Here is a 26275-nt window from a genome sequence, read left to right as displayed (position 1 = left end):
TGATCATGCCCAAAGGCTTAGTGTTTAGGGAAAATATGAAACGTATGAGGCAGGGGGTGGATAGTAGAGCTGAGACTTGAAGGATGAGTCCACCTTTCCATAGAGAAGCCGGCATTCAAGGTGGAGGGGAAAGCAGTGCAAGAAGCTGAGAAGGATTACCAGTTCATTGTGGTTAGCCAAGGCTTGAGGGAGGGGTGAAAGAGGGAATAGTATATACTTTCCAAAATCATTTGGTCTGGCCCTGCCGAGGCAATAGGGGTGAGGCAATTCAATGTTTGACCAAATACAGCAGGCTAATTTTTAACTTGATAATTTTGTATGGCCCATGAGTGAGGCTATAAATATCCAAATGGCCCTTGGCCAAAATAAAAGCTTCCCCAACCCTGGTATAGACCCTAATTTAAAATATATATATATATTTTCATTATTCTTTATAGTGAAGACAATAAAGAATCTGCCTTACTGATGCAGAATAGTGTTTCCTTCTCATTAGCTGAGTTTTTATACAAGTCACTCACATGACTTCTAGGAAGGACAGAGGCACCTGAAAGAAAAATTCTCCTCTTATAGTATCGAGTTTGACTCCATAAAAAAGTTCAAAAAGTGATGGCATTTTCCCACTGTCCTTTCTCCCCCCAGGTACTTACATTACGTGTTTGACTTGGGAAATGGTGCTAACCTCATCAAAGGGAGTTCAAATAAACCTCTCAATGACAATCAGTGGCACAACGTGATGATATCAAGGGACACCAGCAATCTCCACACTGTAAAGATTGACACAAAAATCACAACGCAGATCACCGCCGGAGCCAGGAACTTGGACCTCAAGAGTAAGTGCACCGGGTCAGAGCAGTGGACATGAACCCCATGGTCGCCACTCACCTGGCAGAGCTTGGGTGTGTGTGTGTGTGTGTGTGTGTGTGTACCTTCTGCAAATACTAACCAGAATTTCATTTCCTGCATATAATTAATAATACAACACACAGCTTCTGTTCCCTCTTTAATGTGGCAGATACATGCATTTTTAATAGCAGCTCAAAACATGCAACACCTAAGAATGCATGCATGATTAAATTTTAAAGGGTGAGAGAAATGTATTTGTTTCCATATTATAAAGAAAAATAGGCACTTGCAAGTTTCCGTTTGCAATCAATGTGGAGTCAAGATAAACAGATACCTAAGGAGTTTCTTCAAGAGTTTATTTGTTTTCTTTCCCTGGTGAGATGTCCTAAATACGTACAGCCCCTCTGACCAACCGGGGTCTGAGCCTGGCTTATGCCTTTGTGCCTCCCACAGTGAATCCTCCCACCACACATGCACCAGTGGGAATGTTTCTTTTACTAGCTTCTAACAAAGTCTTAGCAGACATTTTCTTTCCTTATTGATACTTGATTTCTCCAAGTGACCAATATAAACATCTTGGAAAACCTGTCAATAACAGGAAAAAAAATAACACAAGTTTCTATCTCAGTGGGCTTTTGTGAATTACTAAGAACATATCTACTAGTATCAATCCCACCACATTTTTTATAATATATTTTTATTGATTCCATGGAGAGGAAGGAAGAAGGAGAGAGAAATAGAAACATCAATGATGAGAATCATTGATAGGCTGCCTCCTGCACACCTCTCCCTGCGGATCAAGCCTGGAACCTGGGCATGTTTCGTGGTTCATAGGTCGGTACTCAACCACTAAGCCATGCCGGACAGGTGATCCCATCACATTTAACAGGACAAGCAGCATTGGACGAGGTATCATTAGCATTTTATTGAGCTGGGAATGACTTGCCCAGGGACAAAAATACTGGTACAATTGGGCAAAGACACGTTCCCAGTTTTTTGTTTTTTTAATTTTTTAAAAATATATTTTATTGGTTTTTACAGAGAGGAAGGGAGATGCATAGAGAGCCAGAAACATCGATGAGAGAGAAACATCGATCAGCTGCCTCCTGCACAACCCCCACTGGGGATGTGCCCGCAACCAAGGCACATGCCCTTGACTGGAATCGAACCTGGGACCCTTCAGTCTGCAGGCCGACGCTCTATCCACTGAGCCAAACCGGTCAGGGCACATCCCCAGTTTTGACCCAGGCCCCTCTGTTGCTGCTTCTGCCCTGTCCTGGATGCATTCCATAGTCCTACAGGGACCCTCGTGGTCACATTTTTACTTGGCAAGAGGTGTTCGCTTGTACTGATGGGATCTTTCCCTTTGATTCAAAGAGAATATGCATGGGGCAATTAGGGAACTGGAAAGAGAAAACCCAACAGAAGTCTTTCTAGAGAAAAGTCCTCTTTCTAAATCAGATAAAAGAAGAAAGAAAAGCGTTTCACTTTCTGTAATTGCAGAACTTATTTATAACCACCCAACACCTAAAATAAGGGGTAACGGCTGTCTCCCTCTCTCAGAGTGGCCTCTTGTTAACTTCAAAGGCATCTTGTTTGTGCCCACAGATCAAGTAGCTTAGCTCAAAAGGTGAAATGCAATTCAAAGGAAATGCTGCTTACCAGGCCAACCCTCTTTCTTGTCTCTGACTGAAGGGAATAGAGGGCATTTTCTGCCCCTGATTTTTTTGTGCCCCGATGTACACAGCAGGCTCAGGCAGTCATTGTGAAGGAAAGGGAGAGATCATGACACTGAGTGTGCTGGCCAAGCCAGCCACCAGCTCAAAGCCAAATGCTGTCCTGTGTGTGTAGGGAGGGACCTCAGGAAGCAAGAGTGAGCCTCACTAGAAACTGGGCACTGTGTCCGGGACTAAAACGATTGGAAAAGAGCAGTTCAAGGTCGGTGGAAGTATGTGACCTGCACAGACCTGCCCATCGAGGGCACAGAGGAGCAGTGCCAGGTAGTGGGTAATGTCTCATCAGACAAGTAGGGCGCTGCCTCTGAGACACATCGTTTCTCCTTCCTACCTACATGCCTACTGCCATTGGGGGGCTTATCATATAGGACCGTCTATATCAGTGGTTCTCAACCTTCCTAATGCCGCAACCCTTTAATACAGTTCCTCATGTTGTGGTGACCCCCAACTATAAAATTATTTTCGTTGCTACTTCATAACTGTAATGTTGCTACTGTTATGAATCATAATGTAAATAGCTGATATGCAGGATGTATTTTCAGGGGTCGCGACCCACAGGTTGAGAACCACTGCTATGAACTCTTCACTTGGCACTGCTGTCTTCCGTGCCAGTCATGAAGGATTCAGCCACTCCAATCTGTCTTGGACAGCTTTTATTTTATGTCTTTTTTTTTTTTTTTTTGCCTAAGAGCTGTATTCTTGTAGGGTTAAAAGAAACTCATCAGGTTTATTTTACACGCTCCTTAAAGTCACTTTACTTCTTCTCAGAGTGCAGTCAACCAACTTAACCCCATCGGAGTCACGTGGAGGGATTTACTCAATGCAGATTCATGGGCCCCACCTCAGACAGACTAAGATTGATGCACAGGGAACAGGTGTCCATATTTTTAAAGAGCACTCACTAATCTAGACCCTGTGCTTTTCAAAGTCCGGAAAAATGTGGTATCTATGTTGAGGCCAAATTTAACTCACTTTTTAATTTTAGTAAAAATCCTGGCTTTGCCTTTTTTCCCCTAAGAATTTTACTTGCTTTGTTTTGTTTGACCAGTCCTGTGCTGAGATGATATGAGATGCCTGGGGATCATGAAAAGTGTTTTTATTTCTCATGTTACCATCCCTTAAGAAGACACTAGAGGGCGGCATAAGGCCACAAAACTTGCCATCTGGGATTCAGGAGGGGGAAACCTCAACAGGCTCCTTTTGTGCTAGGAAGCAGAATTTCTTTGTTTTCCCACCATCCCAGATCCCAGTTAGCCTTCTGACAATGCGTGATTTCGCCTGTGGCTCTGTTTCATTATATGCATTGGACCTGACAGTAGAAATTTGAAAGCTAGGGAACATGTGTGCCAATCCCTACCTTGACTTTGAAGGAGATGGTCAGAAATGGGCAGCAGTCGAATGATCTTTCTCTGAAAAAGAGGATTCTGTGCCGGTGACCTTGTTCAAATTATGTTTCCTGACACTGCCGGGTCCTCAGGGGAGGTGCGTCTCTCCCTGCTGACACAGTTTTGCTTTCATCTTTATTTCCCAGCTGTTTGTGTTCCATTCCCTCTGGCTATTATGTACAAGCTGCAACATGCAATGAAAAGAGCAGCATAAATTTGCTCTCTGGAATGAATTTCTAGCACAGCTGTACATTCATTGTGGGGCTTTTGAGTCCTGCCCCCTTCAGAGAGATAAAGGGTCGGTGTAATGCCTCCTCATGTTCCTACTCTTGTTCCTATAGTTGGCAAGTGTGTATGTTTGTATGTGGTTGTATATGGGAAGGAGCTGATATTTATTGATTTCCTATGAAATGCTAAGGAGATTTAAATCAGGTTATTTTATTTAATCCTAGCCATTACCCAGGGACTTGAATCAAGGTCAGTCTTGTTCATTCATGAATCTCGTTCAAGAACAAAGAGAAGGAGGAAAGATAGTCTTTGACCTCTGTCTTCCATGGGTATCTTTCTTTATAGCATTACTTGTTTATCCTTCAGCAAATTGAGGACAATTTACTTGATGGGGACAAAAAAAAAAAAAGAAAAGAAAAGAAAAGATTTCCAGGTGACTGGAATACAGTGTCTTCAGGTGTCCACTTAGGAAAACTACTTAAAAGTGAATATTTCATTTATAGGCCATGTGTAGGTCAGCCCAGGCTGAGCTTTGCCCTTTTTTCTTCCTCTCAGACCCCAAATTTCTTGCCCCTAAGGGCTTTGAGCAGCTCTCCCTCTGTCCCCTATCTTATCTCTTCCCTTTTCCCACCCAAACTAGGACTATTATCTATTCATTAACCTTCCTTTTATCCTTCCTCAAATCTACCTTTCCCTAATCCGAGATGGCCCAACCAGGGCTTTCCTTTCAAATGCATTCTACTTCCAAGCAAAGATTAGAAGGTAAAGGCAGGGGAGTACCTCCCTTCCAGGATGTAGCCTGTGTGGGGGTTTTTTGTTTTGTTTTCCTTTGTATTTTTGTTTTTGTTTCCAAATTGAAGGCAAGAACCTCCACCAGCAAAGGAGTTATGATTCCCTTCGTTGCGCTGGTCTGGAGCCAAACCTGCAATATCTCTGAGCTTTGGCTGTAGTATTCTTGTTCTTTCCAACTTGATCTCACTCTTGTCTCCGTTACTCAGCTACCTACTCACTCAATCCTGAACATAACCCCTGTGCCCCCATTGTCTCCCCTTTACTGTTGCTATTTGTAAGTCATTGCTTTGGTACTTCAGTGATCCAGAGGACACCCAAGTCCTGGCTGTGTCTAAACATGCCCAAGCTTTGTTCATCCACATGCCATCCAATCGCTCATTTGCTCAAATAAGAAACTTTAAAAGAACAGTCTGACTTTGAGCTTAGCCTTAAAGCAGGAGGTGGCACTGAAAATGGAGGCAAGCTCCTGTTATCCTGTTGGTGAATTGATTGATTGATCTATTGATTTTTAGTTTGTAAGGGAAAGAGATTTATTCCCATTGCTTCAGTTAATGGGAGATTATTTTAAGGATCCATTAGGAAGAAAGACACATCCTTTTAGCTGCTGAGCCATGAGGTCACACAGCAAATAAGAACTTTGTTCTAATAGTCATACTGGCATCTCAAGAACAACCCTCTTAGGTGCTCCCTTGGCATATCCCCCATACATCCTCCCACTTCTTTGCCCACTCCCACTGGGATCATTTCTCTCTCTTCTCTGCTTCTGGCTTCTTCTACCTTGCCTTCTTCCAACCCATGGCTCCTACCTATGGCTTTTGTTCCTGTATGTGTCCCCAGTTCTGCCGACTCTCTGCTTCGACTTACGTTCAAATTCCCCAGAGTGAGTGGACCTGCCTGGAACACAGCTTCATGGGCTTTTGCCCTGCAGCGGTTGCTCAGGCTCACTTCCTCAGGCCAAGCCGCTGTAAACAAAGAGGTAGATTTGCAAGGTATAAAATGTGAACTGGAAAGAGGATCTCTAGGGAAGGAGGCTGGGTTGGAAGGCTCCCCTTAGCTTCTCAGAGGGTAGCAGGGTGATTTGCCTATTTAGAAAGGCCCTCCATGTACTCCCAGACAGTGAGGAGAGGAGGAATTAAGGGGTTTTGAGTAGGAGAGTGGAGTTTATGATGCACTTTAGAATCATTTCTTTGGCTTCCATGTAGAGAATGGGCTGAGGCTGGTGAGGAAAGAGATCTCTTTGGAGGCAATCATCATGTATGGACCATAAAAGTAAGATTTGCCATTTTTGTCACTCCTTTTCCCACACAAGCATTGACAGACACTTAGAGATATGAAACTATTGTTTCCTGCCTTCTCCATTGAGTTTCCAGGCTTTGCAGGACTCAGTCTCAACCTATTTTCTTTACTGTAATTCCTTTGTCAGCTCATTTTAATCACTCTCACCCCCACCCCCTATGAGATGTTATTTTCTTTCCATGCCCAGTTGTCTTGGCCCATTTGTCTTGTCTTGGAAGTTCTTTCCTCTGCTTCCCCACAAAACCTGGATCAGCTTACACATCTGCAGCAGAGTTCAAGTTCCTTGTTCCCTAAAAGCACTTTAAAAAAATTCTTTACCCTTTGTGATTGTTCTGGAATCTCTTCTACATTAGCCATAGTTTTCCGTGTTTCATTTTTTCAACTCCCTCCAAATCTGTTATTTGAAATTTCTCTTTCCACCTTTGATCATTGATCTTGAAGACAATCTGGTATGACCCATTCCTTTCACAAGCAAGAGGAATGTACTCAGGCAGCTAGTTAGTGTTTTATATCTAGTCTGTAATTCCCAGTTCAACAATTTTTACAATAGACCAGGGAAAACAAGCTTTTTTTTTTTTTCTCACATTAACCTCAGTTAACTACTAGTGACAGCCTAGAGCAACATTCTGAAAAGAAATCTGAGACCTTCTATGGACTCACTGGAGAAGACTATTCCCATGGCCAGCCATAGGTGCAAGATGGAGACTGTAGGCCATCTACCGGCTTTTCATTTCTGGTGCAGGTTTGATGGCCCCGAACCTTCCCATTCCTAGTTGTTTGGCTGTAGGTGATGGAGGTGTTTAAAGCCCTGATGCTGGTTTCTGCTCATCCACAACATTGGCTGAGCTCTGACAGCCTCAGGCCTTGGCTTGTGTGCTTACAAATAAGTAAGGGAGGTCATGCACCAGGAAAGATAGCTTTCCTCTGTCCTCCCACAGGGATGTGTAGGCTCCTGGAAACCTGAACCCATGGCTCAAATGCCTTTCAGATGTGGTACCAATTGATCATGGGGCAGGCAGTGATTAGATGAGCTGATCTCATAAAGCTGGTGGTATTTAGGGTGTGAAGAAGCAAGTGCCTGCAGGTGCTCAGAGCTGGGTTCTTAAGGGTCAGGTGACTTCTCGAGAGATCTCAGCCTCTTCATAGCTGGGTCTTCAGTGCTCGTCCCTCTTCAGGGACTGCCAAGGTGAAGCTGAGCCATCTTCCCAGAGGTTGAGCTTCTCTGGATGCCAGAACCATCTGGGAAAGCAAGCTTGGCAAAGTCTCTCTCACTCCAGAACGTAAGTCTCATAGTTTGCTTGGTTCTCAGACCTTCCTTTTTTCTGAAGGGAGAATTAGACAAAGGTCTTTGGGGTACAAAAAGCATAAACCCATTCAGGCTAATTTAAGTAATAAGGGCGGCCGGCGGGGGGCGGGGGGAGAGGGGCACGGGCAAGGAGAGAGGCAGGGTGTAGCACTCAAGGGCTCAAGGGCAAGAAAGCAGATTTCTAGGCTGTGCATTATAAAAGCATCTTTGCCTCTGTTGGTCTCCACGGGGGTTGGGTGCTGCCTTCTCTCAGCTTCCCAACGAGCACCCCCTCATTCTTCTCCCTCTCTGCACAATGTGAAAGCTTTCTCTGCTTTCATAAGCACTGGCAAACTTGGCCTCCCCAGACCTGACTTTCCACCTCCGACCAATTCAGAGACCCAAGAGAAACTCGCTTGAGTTTAGGAATCCTAGTGCCAAATTCTCGGGAGAGTAAATTTGGTTGGAACACATGTTATCCCTGTGGCCAGGAAGGGAATGTATGGCTGCTCTGGATTTGTTTGAAGAAATCAACAGTCCACTTGAGATATAATGGAGCCATCAAAGGAGCCAAAGGTGATCTTTAAACTGCTATGCAAAAGTCAGGGGATTGAGTTTCCTTGCCCTGGGGCAGGGCTTGGAGGTAGCTGCTACCATCATCAAGATCAGGGGTCCTCAAACTTTTTAAACAGGGGGCCAGTTCACTGTCCCTCAGGCCATTGGAGGGCCGGACTTTAGTTTAAAAAAAAACAACTCTGAACAAATTCCTATGCACACAGCGGCGGCAAAAACACCCGGCGGGCCGGATAAATGTTTTCGACGGGCCGCAGTTTGAGGACCCCTGATCAAGATACTGGAAAACTAGGCATTGTATGGAACCAAATGTTCAGTTGACTAAACTCATCAATACTTGGGCAAACAAAATTATGTTGTGGGTGGAGGGAGAGTCTGTGTTGATCTGGGCTTACAGGCAGCACCTGGGACACAAAAGCCCCAAATCAGAGGCTTGCTGCAAATCATGAGAAACACAGGGGGAAGAAGCACACAACGTGTTTAATTTCTGTGGAATTGGAAAGGATCAAACCAGGCTCCTCTAGGTCTGGAAAGGCCGGAGGGGCCTGGCGGACTCTGGGTAAGGTCATCGTTGTTGATTACAGATCCCAAAAGTAAGTTTCACTGTTATTTTCAGGCAGTTGTTACATTTCGATTGGCTTGGTAGTAATAGACTGCCACCCCCTTTCACTCTGGCTCAGAGGAAAACTAGCTTCTACCCCCTGAACCTGCACAATTCCTCCTGAGCCATGGGGTTAACATTGAAATAGACTGGAAACTAGGAGGGCTCAGCAGATGCTAGGCTGCCCTTAACACAGTGCTCTGGAGCCGATTTTGCCATCTTTACTCCTGTAGGAAAGCAGGTTTTTGATGGCATGGAGCTGCTGTTGGTTCACTGTTTTCACACACTGGAGGGGACTTCCAGTGCTACTGCAGGGGAACATTCGGTCAATGGGCTTTCTTGTTAATGCCACGTTCATGTGGTTTTCAAAGTCTGCTTTTAAAAAGGGCCCTATCTTGGTCTTTGCAATTAATTATTGTGTTTTGTCTTGAGAATGACGTGAGAAGCAATAAAGCATTGTAATTAAGGCAGTGTTAGACAGACTTGGCTGAAATACCATCTCTATTTTATGTGTCTTTAGGCGAGGGAGCTACACCACTATCTTCAGCATCTACCTTGACTAAGCACTAGCTGAGATGTACAGAGAGGATCTCTTTCATTTTCATGACAGAGTGGTGGGATGGCTGTACTTAGGTCCACAATACAGATGATGAAACAGAAGTAAGGCTTAGAGAGGTTTTTAACATCTCACCTTTCAGGTAATGATGGTAATATTAAATAGTAATAAGTATTTTAACCATTTCTGAGGGTTTGTCCCATCCCATGCACTATTATAGTTTACACCTGGGATCTCATTGATTTCTCCCAAGGAGGCAGGAGCTCAGCCAGTGTGTTCTTGGAAGCTCAAGGGTTCATAACCAGGGCAGACTCATAAGGCTCACCTGCCCATCACAGCTGTTGGCAATGTTGTTATCCCCATCGCTCCCCTGGCACAGGACAGCCCATCTGGTAGTCTCGGGACTTTTTGGAGGTTACTTATTAACCTGCCTAGCCAGGCTGTACAATGTCCTCACTCCCTATGCCCACTCCACACACTGCTCACATCTCCCATCACTGGTTTTCCCTGGGAGTTCAGGGATTTTTTAAAAAGACCTAGTACTCATGTACTATCTCTACTTTTGGCATTTATACATTTAACATGAATGATTCCATCTATTTTTGAGAAACTTGATGGTCTGTGGCATAATTACTGGTACACTTGCCAGGACACAAGTTTGAATCATGCACAGTGATGGTCATATGCAGAACTGAGTATCTTTGACAGAGATTGTCTTGTGGCCTCGAATCTGTCTTTGTTCTCTATTCAGAGTTACATTACAATAAACTGCCTTCATTATTGTCATTATCTTCATTAACTCAATGACTAATGTTATTTATTGACTATAGGTCAGACACCGTGTTAAGGGCTCAAATTAGATATTGTTAAAGAAGTATGATGTTTGAATCTAATCAAGCTACAATATTTTCACCTCAAACATCACTTTAAAATATATTTTGTTGAGGTATTTGTATCATATACCAGTTTAAGGAAATGTTTGGGCTCATTTTTTAGACAATTCTGTAATCATTTTACATTATAAAACAACTGCAATTCAAAAATTTTAAAAACTGTCCAATCTAAGCTACTTATTAATCAAAACTGAAATTTGGGGTGGGAGTCTGTTTGGGCCAGTCACAGGCAGGAGCAGGGGCATTTCAGCTTTGTCCCTTCCTGTTACGGTCTTCCCACAGCTTGGTGACGAGCTAGGTGATGTTCTGTTCAGACTCCTGGTCTGACAGATCCTCAAGTTCACTCTTCCTTTCCTGGCGCGCTCCTGGGTTCATCCAAGGTTCCTCTGCTGGGACCTCCTGTCCTTAAGCCCCATGGAGTGGTTATGCACTCTGTTCCTTCCGCCAGCCTCACTGCTGGGTTCTGCTCCACCCCAGGCAGTCCTGCCTGGCTTGCTTTCCCTGCACACGGGGCCCATGTCTGCCCATGAGCAATGCTCACCAGCTCTGAGAGCCTTGGAAGTGAGGCCCATTCCCAATGCTTTCATTTTACTCTTCTGTGTGAACTTTCTTAATATGTCAGGCACTAGTCCTGTATCCCCCAACTCTGTGGTCGGCAAACTGTGGCTCTTTGGCCCCTTGAGTGTGGCTCTTCCTAAGCCTTAGGAGTACCCTAATTAAGTTAATAACAATGTACCTACCTATATAGTTTAAGTTTAAAAAAATTGGCTCTCAAAAGAAATTTCAATCGTTGTACTGTTGATATTTGGCTCTGTTGACTAATGAGTTTGCCGAACACTGCAACTGCAGGAAACAAAGCAGGTTTTCAAGGAGACCTGAGAGCCTTCTCACTAAGCTTGGGGCTAGGTTGTTAGCTCACATTTATTGCATAGTAAGACCTACCTATGTCAAAATATTTTTAGACATCTTTCTTTCCAATTTCTGAGACATCTTAATTTCCTTTATTGTTGTTATGAAGATGATGTCCTTAATGTAACTGAGGGACTCAAGGTGTGAGAACCAGTATTTTATCATTTCCTTTGTAAATTTTGCATTTAGTTATCTGTCTAAGACTCACATTATCTCATATCTATAGTGTTGGCACTTTGGTCAGAACTTCAATTCTGATATTCTATCACAAGTTGGTCTCTTAATCTTTACAATAATTAGATGAGTGAGCTATTAATGCTCATATATTATAGATGAGAAAAAGGAAACTCAGAAAAGCTGAGTTGTCTACAAATAGAATTTGAACTCAAGTCTGTAGAAGCATTTAAATACTACTTTATATATTTGCCAACATATTAGAAGGGTTTTCTTATGATCTAGAGTGAAAGATAGTATGTATTTTAATCTTAGGGAAATTTTCATATAATAAAATGCATTTTCTCCTCCATATACAGAATGGGGCAAAAGTAGGTTGACCATTTATCTTACAGAAAATAATAGAGTAACTAATAAATATTAGTAAAATAAAATGTGCCCCATGTACTCACAACTGTAAAACTAACTTTCTCCCCACCCTAGAAGTTCTTCAAACTTCTATATTGCTATGGTGCATGGTGCTGAAAATTTCACTTTGGTAATTACAAAAGCATTGGATATTTTATTTTCACTTTCCACATGCTGAGCCCTTCCTTATGCTTTGCACAGAGCCTGTACATTGGTTCTATCTCCTTGGCCCCTGAGATCTTCCTCAAATACTTCAGCCCAAAATTTTAATTGCTCAATGTCCTTAATATATAGTTTATAGAACATGTACATTTATAGGTGCTTAAAGCAGGCCCAGGCAAGTATAGCACTTGGTGGAATGATTGGAGATTGGCCAATCAATCAATCAGTCAATCAGTCATCAGCTTGTGCCAGAGGACTATTTGCTAGTCCATTCAACTGCTGGAACCCTCCATTTCCCTAGGCTTTAAGAAAAGTTGTCCACACCTCCCTGCCCTCCTTTTTGATCCCTGCTGTTAACTATTAGCTTTTCTCCTTAAGAATAATTTAAATAGTGGAAGAACAAAGTATTTGGAGACATGCCTAAGGGAATAACACCATTCCAGGGGGGCCTCATGACCTCATTGAGAATATGTATTCTATCCTTCAGGCACAGAAGGAATTCCTTCTTTGAAAAAAAAAAAAAAAAAACAGAAAAGTTTAAGTATTTAAGAAATAAAGAGTCTCAGTGAAGCTGGTGACATTGTAGAAGTTTTCTGTCAATTCTGTAAAGTTTTTGTGTGCTTTGTACCTTACGGTTCTTTCAAGCTGTCCAGGAAACTGCTGAGGGCTTTACCCTCTTATCCTGTATATCTGAGCTGAGAGCAGGTGACATTTTTTTTAACCTGCATTAAAGAGGCCATTATTATGGGGAAGAACTGGTCTTTTATACTTTCCATATACACCACCAGGGCTTCCCCATGCAGAATAAATGTTCCTTTGTTTTGAAATAGAAAAATTAAATTTTGGAAAATAAGAAGAAAAAAAAAGCCAAATAGTTATCTTGAGCTACTTAAACTCTCAGGGCAGATGAACAGGTTTGCATAGGTCTGCTTACTGGTCCCTTAGTTATAAGTCATTTTTAATTTCAGGAACAGTCATTTCTAAACTCCTCCACCAATTCTATTCCTGCGACTAAGATGGTTTTTAGTAAAAATAGGCAGTGTGGTGCAGTAGGAAAAGAGGTAGGTAGCCTGGGAGTGGGAGGCTGGCATGGCAGTGCTTTTTCTCCTTGTGCTGGTTGTATGGCCTTGGACAGGCTACTTATCTTTTCAAAGGATAGTTTGCTCACCTGTATGGTGAGGATACTAATCACTTCCTGCCTATTGTGAATAGCTGGTATGAGGATTAAATGGAATGAGAAAAGGCAAAGCACCATTCAAACCTAGGCACTGTGCATAAGGAAGGCGTGACAGTACCTGTGAGCTCAAGATCCTCTGAGTTGAGTGCAGTCCCAGGGAGAGAATAATGAAACCTGAAATGGTGACAGAATTGTGTGCTGCTAAAGGATGTTGGAGGCATCTAAACTGGCTGCCACTTGCATAGGGAATAAAGGAAAACAAATGAAAATATTTGAATCCCTTTTAACCGAAAGGTAGATTTGCAAAGCTGTGAGATGAAGTTAGCTGGGCAAGGATTTGTACGACTGGACTCCCACCCCATCTGCCACAGGGTCACTGTCATAGTGGGTTTAAAAGAAGATGGGTTGCCGCATACACATCCACAGCAATTTTATTTCATTATTTCCCATTGAACATGCCCACCAGCTTTCCCTCACAGGAGGCTGGCCAAACACACAAACAAAATCTGTCTTCATGTTGTGAGTCTTATAACCATACTTTTAAAAAAGGTCTCATTTTTTGGGAAATTTTATTTCAAAAATATCAGCTCCAACAGAAATTTCAGAATATCGAAAGCATTTTTCTCTCCTGCCCAGAAACAGAATGTCAATATTAACTCTCAAAGACTCACTATAGGAAAACATTAAGGTCTGAACTCCAACTGATTGGAATCCCCCCACCTGTTCACACACTGATATTAGGTTGGGCAAAGGATGAATGTAGGTGTCCTACTTATCTCTTTGTGGGAGGCAATTGAGAAGTAGCTGACATCTCTAAAAATCAAATTTGGGAGTCTTAAGAATTCTACCCACTTATCAGAATTGTGATACCTAATACTTATGGCTATGGAAGCAAATTGACTTTATCTTCATGTGATTACTAAACATGGAGATGAGCCCCCACCCCCAGTTTTGTCCCAGGAATCTGTGTTATTTTGCTTGGACTTCTAGGAATGTTTATCGCGGTTACTTTCCTCCATTGCCCAAGGTACTCCTAAGCATTTCTACATTTTGTACCAGTGAAGCTCTACAAATTTGCTACTTGCCACTTAGAGTACACAGTGCGTAACCAGTGTAAATTAAGCAAGAATTATCATAGTTGTAGAAGACCTGGGCTTGGAATCAGACCCTGCCATTTTCTGGTATTATAGCCTTGAGCCATAGTGTCTTTATGATATTATAGCCTTGAACCATAGCTCACCAGGTGAATACCAAATGAAACACTACATGTGCCAGTGCTTGATGAAGTTTAGAACACTACACCAATGTGTACTGTTGTAATAATAAAGCCAGAGCTGACTTTTCTGGTTTTGACCAAGGCAGTTCTTGACACTGATTACCAAGAAGTCAAAGTAGGGGGGTGGGGGAGGCTTTCTCTCACTCAGACAGGGCTCTATACATTGAAATTCAGCTACCTCAGTGATTTTTGAGTGAAATGTAAAGTCTTTTTACCACAGACAATATACTATTACTCTTGGGTGTGGGAGCCTGTGGGGCCAGGAAGACTGTGGTTGACAAGGAACTAAAAGGTAGAGTCTTTTAACTGCAGGAGGCTCATGAGGAGGTTCTCAGTTTCCACACATTGATACCATTCACTGTCTCTGTACTTCTATCTTTGTCTGCCTCTCTCTACAAATAAATGCAATGTATGCCAGTTAAAATTTGCCATGAATTCTATCAGAATGGGGAAAAAAAATGCCACTGCATTGAATGATCTTAATGAACTAGATGATGTTCAAGAGAGGGGGTCAGAAGAAATATTTCCCACAATTAACTTTATTATTTCTTGAGAGGAGGAAACCAGGGATAAATAAGAGTGGTGTAACCCATAAACACCTTCAGTATGCCCTTACTGTTTGAGGAATTAATTATTGCTTGCAACCTGCTGATGTATCCATTTATTCAATGAAAACAAGTAATCATTGAGTCCCTACTAATTGAAAATGAGAATATAGTGATGCTTAGCTCATAACTTTTTTAGGAATTTATAGAACAATGGGAAGATAAGACAGCCACACAAAGAACTAGGAGATAAATAGTAATTGCCAGAAAAGAGGTTCAAACATTACGTGGATTCAAAGGTCATACTTGCCTGTGACTGGGGAAACAAATACATTAACAAGGAAGAATATCGGTGGAGTCCCCCAAATTGGATAGGGTTTTGAAATGGAAGATTGGAAGAGGAAAGATGTTCATGATAGAAGTAATATGTACAGTAAAAAATGATGAAGCAACAGGAACATGCAGTATTGGAAAAATACAGTTTGACTAAAGATTAGGATATAGGGAGGGGATTGATGTTATCTTAACTCTCTGCCAGGCTAAAGTCATTGGAGAAAGATTGTTCAAAATTTAGGAACAGTGACTGAGGCTGGATAATTCAAAATCTTGAACACTGCTAACTTCAGGCTTTATTTAGAAGAGAGAGGAAGGTACTGAAGAAATCAGACACAGTGGGAAGACTGATAATGGTGTTGATGAGGAGGATGGATGGAGGCAGGGACACCAGATAACAAGTTATTGAATGAAAGGTGTACAAGGGGAAAAGGAGACAAGTACTGGAAAAGGAAATGAAAATAGAAAAGACAAATGTCAGAAGTATTGGCAATAGTTTGAATGTAAGCTCTGAGGTACAGAATGAAGTTAAAAATCATTTTGAACTTTCCTTTTGGGTATCAGGGAGACTAGAAATGCGATTATTAGGAAACAGGGAAGTCTGGACATAGTTCTCCAGCAAGGGGAAAGATGATGGTTTGATTTTAGACTGAACTTAGAAAGCCCGACAAGCCTAAAAATGATTCACAGGCATCGCCTACAGAAGCAAACACCGGTAGTTCTAGGATTGAACCCTTAATGTACTGAGGAAGACTAAGATATATAAAGCTAGAGAATAAGTAATAAATGAAACTGTTCATCACCGAGCATCTCTTCATCAAAGAGTTTCTAAAATTTACCTGACTTTTTTCATAGAGATCTATAAAGGACACAGTTCTTGTATCTTAGAACAAAACATCTAGTTGAGTTGCCAGCTTTGACTTCAATATTGGACATTTCCTGTGCTTTGAACTCAGATGTGGTTTTGGATAGGGTTAGCTGGTCAATCCCATGTGTGGTTTGTTTTAAAAGTTTCCATTTATCTACTTGTAGGCTCAAATGTATTAGAGAAATATTAATGACTCCCATGCTTTTACTTTCAGTAATTTAATATCATTTACTTAAGCAATCACAGGAAATAGTGACTCTGACTTTCTTCCAGGAGAAAAAAAAAAAAGACTAAATAAGTGACTGTTCCCTAGGGGTTATAGATGATTTTTTTCTCCTATCTAACAGGGCACACTTTCATAAAACAAGGTTTACATTTTATTTGCCTCCCAAAGAAATGCTGTATTAAGGTATATGGTCAAGATCTGACCTGCAGGTGTTCATTTGTGGATATGCAATAAACAATTGACATTAAAGGCGATTGTAAATTTGGGGCAAAGTTTGATCCCTGGGGTAAGGGGATGCACTTATACTGCAGAATAGCTCTTAGAAACCATTCCAGCCTGTGTGTACTTATTCTACTAGCCAATCACAAGAATTGAGAGAAAAGTTAGAGTTGTCTCCAAATTTGCTGTCCAAAGTCCAGTGTTCACATACCAGAATTATACTTTCTCCGGTCCAGCCAGAAGGAAAGGGAGGCAGTGTGTATTCCTTACTTCAGCTTTTCCAAGTGCCACTTACAAGAAATTACTGGAGCCTCACGTCTTCCTGGAGTTTTAGTTACCCAAATCTACAAAGCAGATGTCCTTTATAAATATGCTGTTTTTTAAATTAGAATGAAAGCGAGATGTTTAAGAGGCACCAAAAATCCATGTGAATAAACAGGAAAGCTGAGTCAAAGAACTAATTATACCCTGATACTTGCATCCTGCTGCTGCCAAGGCGGACCTTGGAGCCCTCGCTCTAATTGCCTATGCCCCCTGTTTTAAGAGAAGAGAAAACCTCTTACACCACTTCATCTGCTTTTGGTTGAGGGCTCCCAAGCCATGCCTCACAGCCCCACCATCTTTTCCCTAAGCTCCCAGTTTACATCATCTCATGCCAATAGGGCATTTCTACTCAAATTCCAGGTGGGTAATGTTAAATTACAATTTCATCTCTTCTTTCCAGATTATTACTGCTTCATGTTCCCTTGTTTCCTAGCCTGCATGGCTTCTATTTGGGGACTTACCTTTTTGTTGTTGTTCAGCTTTCGTTTTTAAACCAGTAGTCATATATTCTATTGTGCTACAATTGCCCTTCTTTTGAGTTGACTTATCCAACACTATTTACCAGTGCCCCTTTGAAAAATTCTCTCTTCTTGCCAAGTCTGGCCTTTTATGCTCTTTTTTTGAATGCTGTGTTCATTTTATCTCCATGGTAAACCTGTGCTGGTTTCCATGCCTGCAACCTATATATATGCCATTACAACATCATGTGTCCCATATTTCCTTCTGGTCTAAACTCTCCAGAAAGCTCCACCTCACCATCCAAGTCCATAGGCCCATTCAGCATGAACCTTACAACCTGACCCTTGCATTTTTGTGTCCCTTAATCTGTTTTTATCAAATTAGGAGATATTTATCAAGCAACTGTCCTGTTTATGTTACCAGGTTCAATGCTGGTAATATGGGCAGCTTAAGAGGTTCTGAGTATGTCAGCAGAGCCTCTTGAGCTGCCCATAGTGTAGTGCAAGACACAGTTCTAGGATACAAATGACTGAAAACTGAATTAAGTAAAATAAAACGTGTATGCTTGACACCTTAATACTCCATTACACGAGAAACAAGGGCACTACCTGGACTCGCTCTTCTGTCTCTCTCAGTGCAATCAACATAGAATGAGATACACTATAGATGCATAGTCCTTACCAGACATGTCCACATAACCACACCAGTAGCAGTGATGGGCTGAGTGTGTGCTCTACCCTAGTGCTCACACACATTCTTTTTTTAAAAATATATTTTATTGATTTTTTACAGAGAGGAAGGGAGAGGGATAGAGAGTGAGAAACATCGATGAGAGAGAAACATCGATCAGCTGCCTCCTGCACACCCCCCACTGGGGATGTGCCCGAAACCAAGGTACATGCCCTTGACCGGAATCGAACCTGGGACCTTTCAGTCCCCAGGCTGACGCTCAATCCACTGAGCCAAACTGGTGCTGGCCACACACATGCTTTATAATCCTCACAGGTGAGCATTGTTAACCCATTCCACTGGTGCAGAATCTGACTCTTAAAGAAGTTATGTAACAACGTGCCTACACTGAGACAACAATAAGTGGCAGAGCCAGGATTTGTAGCCATATATAACTTAAAAGCTTGTGCACTATTCCCTACTACTCACTACTGCCCAACTACTAGGGAATGGGTACCTGTGATATTCACATACATATATGTGCACTTGTGCTAAAGATAAGGGTATTCTTGAGATTAAAAAACAACAACAGATGTTTTGAGATTATGTGGCTTTGTACATGTTCTTTGCATCTTCTGTGAAAAATATCCCAATTCCATTGTTGCCTTGTCAATTGCATACATGGTCTGCTTAAAGCGTCTGAATAAAAAGCACTCATAGCTTGAAGAAGGGGCAACACGATGGTTTCAAGTCTAGAGGAAACTGGCTCTTAGAGGATGTCCATCCTGGCTCTCCTTCACACAAGGGTCATTAAAAGGCATACCCTCCTTCTCATGCTCAGGATGTTGCCTGGGAGATCCCATTAGTGCTAATGGGTCATTTTCTTGCTAGCACCCCAAGGATCAAAAGGAGAAGCTGCATCTTTGATGAAGTGCTAATGCTGCGCAGGTCTCAGGCCACTTAAGGGTTTTCTTTGTTCTCTTCATATGGCAACCCAACAGGGGACCTTAGACCACTGTCTGTTGTATGAAGAGTTTATAAGGACCATGTTAAGTGGTGGTACTAAGTGCAGCTTCAGTAATGAAAATGATGCCCCTACTTACAACGCCAGACCCATCCACCTTGGTGTGTTTGAGGCTTGTATCCTGCACAGCTTGAATCGATCGTTTCTGCTCTTTAATAGCACAAGGGAAAGCTCACTACTTTTCTTTAATACACTTTAAAAAGTTGTTCAACAAATAAGTTTGCTAATAGAAAAAAAAATAGGATTGTGGCAGGAAGTGGGGAAAGGAAGTCAATGCATTTTAGAATTAGTGCTCTCCCCATGTGTTGCCTTACCATTCTTCTTTCTTCTTTTCTACTGTGACCTCAATATTTATTGAGTGCCCACTGTGCTATATAGCCTGGTACTAGGCACTGTGGGAGAATGTAAAACAAAGACACAGTCTCTATCCTCTAGGAGGTTATCATCACAAAGGACAAGATTGTTTATCAAATATAGTGTTCCCTACCTAACTTTCAGTACTGAGTTCTCTATCTGAAGCAGTGCCAAGACTTATTTATTTAACACCCACTGTTCCTAATACTACATTTATTAGGTCTAGAGGAGAGCTGGAATTTCCTAACAATTTTAGTGTAATAAATAGTGTAGGGAGCATTTTCCTGCCTTGACATTTGGCATGTAACAGTATGACTCAGCCCACAATCTCAGATGTGCAAGAAATCTATCTCTATTCTTCTATAACTCACCTTGGTTTCTACACTGAGCTCTGATTTGTTGAGTTAGTGAAAATATCATCTCAGGCAATTTTAGTTTTCTTATTTCCCTGGGATTGTGTCTGAATTAAGTGGGGTGAGGGATTTTCCAGGGTACCAATTTGGGGGATGTAGAGAGAGATTGCATAGGAGCTGCTCTTGGATATTCTGTATTCATAGCTCAGATGCTCAATGAATTGCTACCCAGCACCTTCATTCTTGTATGCATAACCCCTTCAGGTCAGTCATTTTCTGCTTATTTTTTTTTTGTGCCACTCAGGGAATTGTTCTGTTGCTCCTCCACCACAGGAGACTATGGGAAGTTCTGTGAGTCTGCCTAAACTCTCAGCATGTCCAAATTTACCATGCAGCCATTTCTTCTCAAGGTTCTCACTGTCGCTTCTGAGTTCTCTTGGGGAAATGCACACAGAACAATATCACCCCCGTCAGCCTACCTGAGGTTATAGCATCCCCCACGGCTTCCCCTCAAGTCAGAGCACAATGTCTTCTTTTTGTCATTCACCAATGACTGAGCTCACATGTCTTCTCCAACTTTCTCTCCTGCCTGCCCACAGGAGAGGCGGGAAAGCTTTGCTCTTCTTATGTAATTGCCTCTATATTCTACTTTAATCCTCTAAAAGTCTTGGCTTTTAAGACTCACATATAGAAAGATAATTTGTAACTTTATGATTCATTTCTCTTCTCTGAGGCATCTAAAACACAATGGCTTGAAATGTAAGAGAGGAAAGTCTGAGGAGAAAAAGGAAATGTGTAGAAAAAATCAAATTATTTCAAAAATAGTATTCCAGCTCAGACCAAGAACACGCCACCTTTTAATTTTAGTAGTTAATAGTCAATAGATATTTATGTTCTTTAAGAGGTGGAGGAAGTCAAAACATCCAGTACCTTCAGTGTAAATTATGCAGGATTAATGATATTCCAGTGTAATACTTAGAGCCTTAGTAGGTCAAGGACCGAAGTTCTCAGTTTTTATGGCTAAATGACTTTCAGCAAGCTCAATGTACTCATCAGTGTAATTCAAGAGTGTTTGTTATATCTGTGGATTGATTTTTACCCTACCTACAAGCTAATCGGTTAGCTTATTACTGTTTCACAGATGCTGGCAGAATACATAAGGTTTCTGGGTCAGAGGCCTAGGACGTTATTACTCATGACTAAACAAACAGCATGTGTATCGGTTCTCCTTGTTCCCAAGTCCCATGAAGACAACACAGGGGGGTCCCAGTAAGCATGAGTAGTGCAAGGGATTAGTGTTAAAATGGGGAAAAGGTATCAAGTGGCATGAAAGTTAGAATGGTTAATGTGAGAGAAAATTCAAATGACAAAAGTCAAAAGTAGCTAAAGAGAGGATGTTCATCAGGACTTGTAGACAGGGGCAATGTATTATGGTATTTGGGGGTCACCCGCCTTAAGTTCTGCATTGATTAAGTGTTTAATGAACCAAAGTCCATTAATTACATCTACTCAATGCCATTTAGATATGGTGAATAATCTGTGATAGGAAAGGAAACGGAATCAAACATAAATTGCAGTTTATTTTTTAAAGTAGTGGCCCATAAACCTAGACACATGAAGATGACAAAGTAGAGCAAAGTGCTGCATTAGAAACTGCAATAAAATTTTTGGGGAAAATTGACAGCTTGTTAACAGATCCCAGTGTAGCATAAATAATTCAAAGTGGTATAACTGTAGATGATGATGATGATAATAATAATAATAATAATAATAATAATAAACCTGGAAAAGGACAAAAAAAATCAGGTATACATCCAGACTATTGTGGGAGTGAGTTAGTGAATAAAATAGGTACAGACAAGGATAATGGGCTTAAGCATGATAGAAAAAGTAATTTTGGACCCTAGAGAAAATTTTTTGAACTTCTGATTAACTGAAAACCCAGACTTCTTTAAGCAGAAAGTGGGTTTGATAATAACACCTATTGACTGTCTATTACATATTTTCACTATGATGGATACTTCTTATATTTTCTCTCAGTTAATCCTCACATAACCCTAGGTTTTGTTTCTATTTCAGAAATGAGACTAGTAATAAGAAAAACAAAAAAACAAAACAAATTGTTAAAATTACAGAGTTGGAAATAATGGGGCTCAGATTTCAATGTAGGAACATGTAACCACTTGGCCCATGTTCCTCCCACTTGGCCACACTGTATGGCACTCAGTGCATTCTATTGGTTTGTGCTTTTAGGAAAATGACTAGTTTTAAAATTAGCTTGTTTTTATTAATTTAATGAAAAGTAAACCTCACTATATTTTTTTCCTGTCCTATTGTATGTTTAAAGTCGAGGACAAGTTCCTTTTGTGACCAAAACTTTGATCTTTCCACAGGTGACTTGTATATAGGAGGAGTGGCGAAAGAAACATACAAATCCTTGCCGAAACTTGTCCATGCCAAGGAGGGCTTTCAAGGCTGCCTGGCATCAGTCGATCTAAATGGACGGCTTCCAGACCTCATCTCAGATGCCCTTTTCTGCAATGGACAGATCGAGAGAGGATGCGAAGGTACTAGATTTTGTTATATCACACTCTAATAATTCCAATTCTACCTATAAATGAGAACAGATCTCTCTAGCCAGCAAAATTCATTTCTGCCAACTGGTCAACCCCCCACTGAGGGCTTAGAAATCCTTATTCATGTTTTTAACTTTCAACCCATAAATCTTAATTTTTTTGGACTGTTTGCAGGCCTACGCTATGCCTGATGTCAAACAGGAGCTATATCCATGGTTCTTGTTATATTCTGCTTCTTTGCATTCTGTAGTTTACATAGTTTGTGTGTTAATCGGTTCTGCAATGCTTGCTTTATAACATTAAATAGACATCCCATTTAGAGTGGAAAAATATATTTATTCCAGCAAGTGTTAATCAGTTTGAGCCTGTTGTTTGAAATATACATTCAATAGGATATAACAAGAGAATAAAGTTTAGATACCATTCTCAAATTACTTTTTGGTGTGTATCTAGCCAGCAGCATGAGTATATATATTATCAGTTTGTTTTAGCAAAAATTGATTTCTCCTACTACTCAAGACTAGTATTCCCTACTTCAGAAATGTGTTCAAGAATCTTCCTGTTCTTTTGTGCTTTCTATCAGACTAAGATCTGTAGGAGTACTTTTTGATTGCTACTTCCATTTTAGATAATTTTCACTTCAACACCTCAGATTATTTGAGCCAATTCTCCCTCCATAAATGTAATTTAATCACATTATCTTGAATTTTGTGGTTCTGAATGTGTTGCTGCTTCTCCTTTAATGTTGAACACAGTTTGGGCCATTTTGAAAACTTTAAATTCATAAGGAAATTTTCCATGGGAGAAGCAAAGAAAGAAATGTGAATTCCTATCCCCTGGGAGATTATGAATCATTTTCTCTCAGCCCAAATAATGCCATTAGACTTAGCAATTACCTAAGCACGTGGGATTTTTTTTTATTTGAAAATATATTTTTTCTCTCTGCAACATATATTTCCCTGAAAAGTCAGATGAAATTCAAACTGTATTTTAACCCTACCAAAGGGTAAGGCTATTTAATGGACGTCTCTGTCAAATTGATTTTTAATGTTATCACCACGTTTATTTTCTTTCTTTCAAATTTTGGAGTAACACTTTCTGTAAAACAAAGGGAAACTTGTGTTTTCTCCTTTACCAGTTTAGCAAAGCAAACAAAGTTGTTAAGTGAATAACTCCCTTCTAGTGGATAGATACAAGAATGTGAGATACAACTTGAATTCTTGAACATGGTCTAATTCGTGAGAATAAGTACATTAAAAAAAAAGTACTACAAACTATCCTGAAAATATTTTTCAAAAATAGGTCTTTCTACCAATTGCTTGATAAGTGACATCTCATCCATAAAAAAATGGTGAGAGAAGACAGACAGACACATTCACAACTAAACACATACCAGATAGAAAACCAAAAACACACATGATCCCCCACCACTGGCACATGATATGAGAGGAAGATGTATTGAGAAAGAATATTAGCAGAAATGATATTTCTTGTTATTTTCCAACATAATCTAGTGGGCAAGTTGGTTAAGGTGACTGGATTTTATATCCTCTTGGAAAGCCATAAACTTCATTCAGTAGATGATAACAATGATTTCTTCCTACCTTATGTAGGATGCTTTAATATCTGAGGTTTAATAATTCTCACCCTCTTTTACCTCATTTTTCTTTTTTTTTTCTTGGAATGTTACCTTACCCCTACCTTTCTGCCTTGACACTTTCCTCATTTTTTAATTCCAACATCAATATTAACAACTTTTAAGTTATGATTATTTCTACCCTATATGTTTTCTAGGAATCTCAGATGTACCTGTCATAGGAATAATTACATGCTTTTAGGATTTGTGATCATATTCTAAGTACTCCTTAAATTCTCTCTCTAGATATTATTGTTTCAAGAATTTTGAGTCCAAGTCACATTGGGCTCATTTAACTTTCATATTAATAGAAATAGTACAAATTTCACATAACTAAATATCTTTTCAGTATTTTCTACCATTCCTACCCAAAAGGACCCAAAAATCTCTACGCCCCTTTTATGTAAGAAGTTTTTGGACTTCCCTAAATATTCATTTGCTGCTTTTCATTTCTAACTAATCTTAGTTGGTAAGAGCTCATGTTATTTATACCGCGTATTAGCTAGGGGAGGGAGCTTGCACATTCCTTGAGGATGAATCTTTCTCCAACTTTAGCCAGTGTTAGAAATGCCCGTATAATTGTTAAGACCCAATTACTGGACACCACCCCCAGGGATTCTGACTCAGTCGGTCCAGGATGGGGCCCAAGAATTTACATTGATAACAAGGTCCTAAATGAAGCTGATGCTATTGGTCTGAGAACCACACTTTGAATTCTGCTTGAGATGGCATTGCCCTGCTTACATAAAAGGCAAGGTGAACTACTAACCAGGCTCAGTTCAGCTCAGTATTGAGTCCAGTTAACTTTCATATGTGAAGTCAGAGATTTTTTTTTTTAACTTAGATACTCTTTGCATAGACTCCTAACACTCAGCCCCAAAATGCATTTTTAAGTGACAGAAATAATTATCAAAGCTACCATTGAGCACTGGTGACATTGAGTTCACATATGCTATTTTATTGACTCCTCAAAACTATATAAACTAGGTATTACAGACTTTTTTAGATAAGTAGATCAAGCCTCAGAGTTGGGAGGTGACCTTTCTGAGGTCACAGGGCTAGTAAGTGGATGATGGAAGCTTTGAACCCAAGTTTACCTTGTAAAGCTCAGACATCTAACCACTTTCAGCTATTGTCTCTTTGGTTTCCAGAGATTGTAGTTTTACCCTCATTTTTCTTTCCTTTTCAGACATGTCCTTGTCTTTTAACCACTTAATACAAATGTCCTTTTGGCTTGTTTCTAATTTTTGTGTGTGATAAAAATAAAGGGACATGATAGAACTAAAGGGAAAAATAAATTGCAGGCCAGATGCCTGCCAATGTTTAAACATTGTTCTAGAAAGTGAGTATTTTGAAAAATGTATCTTGTCAGGCATAGGCATGCATTCTCTTGTAATACCGGAATATAAAAAGACTGTTGTGATAATGAAAAAAAAAAAAGTAATAAAAGCATGTCTGTATGCCTACATAAATTTTGGCAGGTACCCTGAGTTGCTGCTTCACAATATGAGGAGATTACTCTTTAGGGTTGCAGTTTTACCAGTTTTAGAGTTCAGCATCATTTTGTAATTATATTTCTGATCATTTTTGCAAAAACGAAAATCTGGCCCTTCATCAGTGTTTGCTCCTGCTCTTTTCTGCAAGGGAGCACCTATCCCTTGATCAAACAGCCACTGGGCTTGCACCACTCCTTGACCCGATGCTTATCCCAAGAAGGAATGTGCTAAGGACTATTGCTTTAAGAGTTTGTTCATTTTTTTTTTTTTTTTTTTTTTTAGCAAACACTATTTTCAGTCTCTACTACCATGAGATAAAGATCACCAGATCACTTACCTCTCACAGATTAGAAGAACAACAAAAACTAAATAATTCAGTGGTTCTTGGTTATTTGATGCAATGGGTGAGAAAAACTATTACACCTATTCAGTCTCAGACCTGTGAGATTATTATAATTATTAGTAACAACTGTTACTAATAGTAACTATTATTACTACTATGCCAAAATTATTGTTATTATATAGTTAGTATTTAGAATATTATGGTTGTGAGAATTCACATGGGTTATGCTAAATTTAATAACTTTCTATGAAGAATACCTTTAAGAAAACCATAATAGAAATCTGATTATAAGTACCATGTTAAAATGGACATTTTACAAAAACATTAACTTATATAAAGGCTAATTTTAGGTAATACTCACTCACTAAAGCAGTTACCCCAATTACTGGTGTCTATTTTGACATTTTCATAAAAACTATATAATTGTGTTTACTACGGAATACTTTACATTTTTATTCTATAGTTATTTAGTTGGCTAGTATTCCATTTTCAATCTTCCCTAAGTTAGTTCTTAGTATTGAGGTTCTACAATGCAGTCAGTCACTTCCGTAATGTG

The 26275-nt window shown here is 40.3% G+C and overlaps 1 protein-coding gene across 20 annotated transcripts in view; it reads left to right on the top strand.

Moving 5' to 3' along the window:
• Positions 1-26275, top strand: part of NRXN1 (neurexin 1) — a 1006580-nt gene that overhangs the window by 491756 nt on the left and 488549 nt on the right. For all 20 annotated transcript variants that reach the window (XM_070429185.1, XM_070429195.1, XM_070429182.1 and 17 more), the window contains 2 exons: positions 640-830; positions 22062-22235. In XM_070429185.1, coding sequence (XP_070285286.1) covers positions 640-830; positions 22062-22235 — 365 coding nt within the window. The remainder of the gene's footprint in view (positions 1-639; positions 831-22061; positions 22236-26275) is intronic.

The sequence above is a fragment of the Myotis yumanensis genome, unplaced genomic scaffold (genome assembly GCF_028538775.1).
Source record: "Myotis yumanensis isolate MYYU_CA2020_CCGP unplaced genomic scaffold, mMyoYum1.0.hap1 SCAF_11, whole genome shotgun sequence".
Lineage (NCBI taxonomy): Eukaryota > Metazoa > Chordata > Mammalia > Chiroptera > Vespertilionidae > Myotis > Myotis yumanensis.
This window is presented reverse-complemented; position numbering and strand designations above follow the sequence as displayed.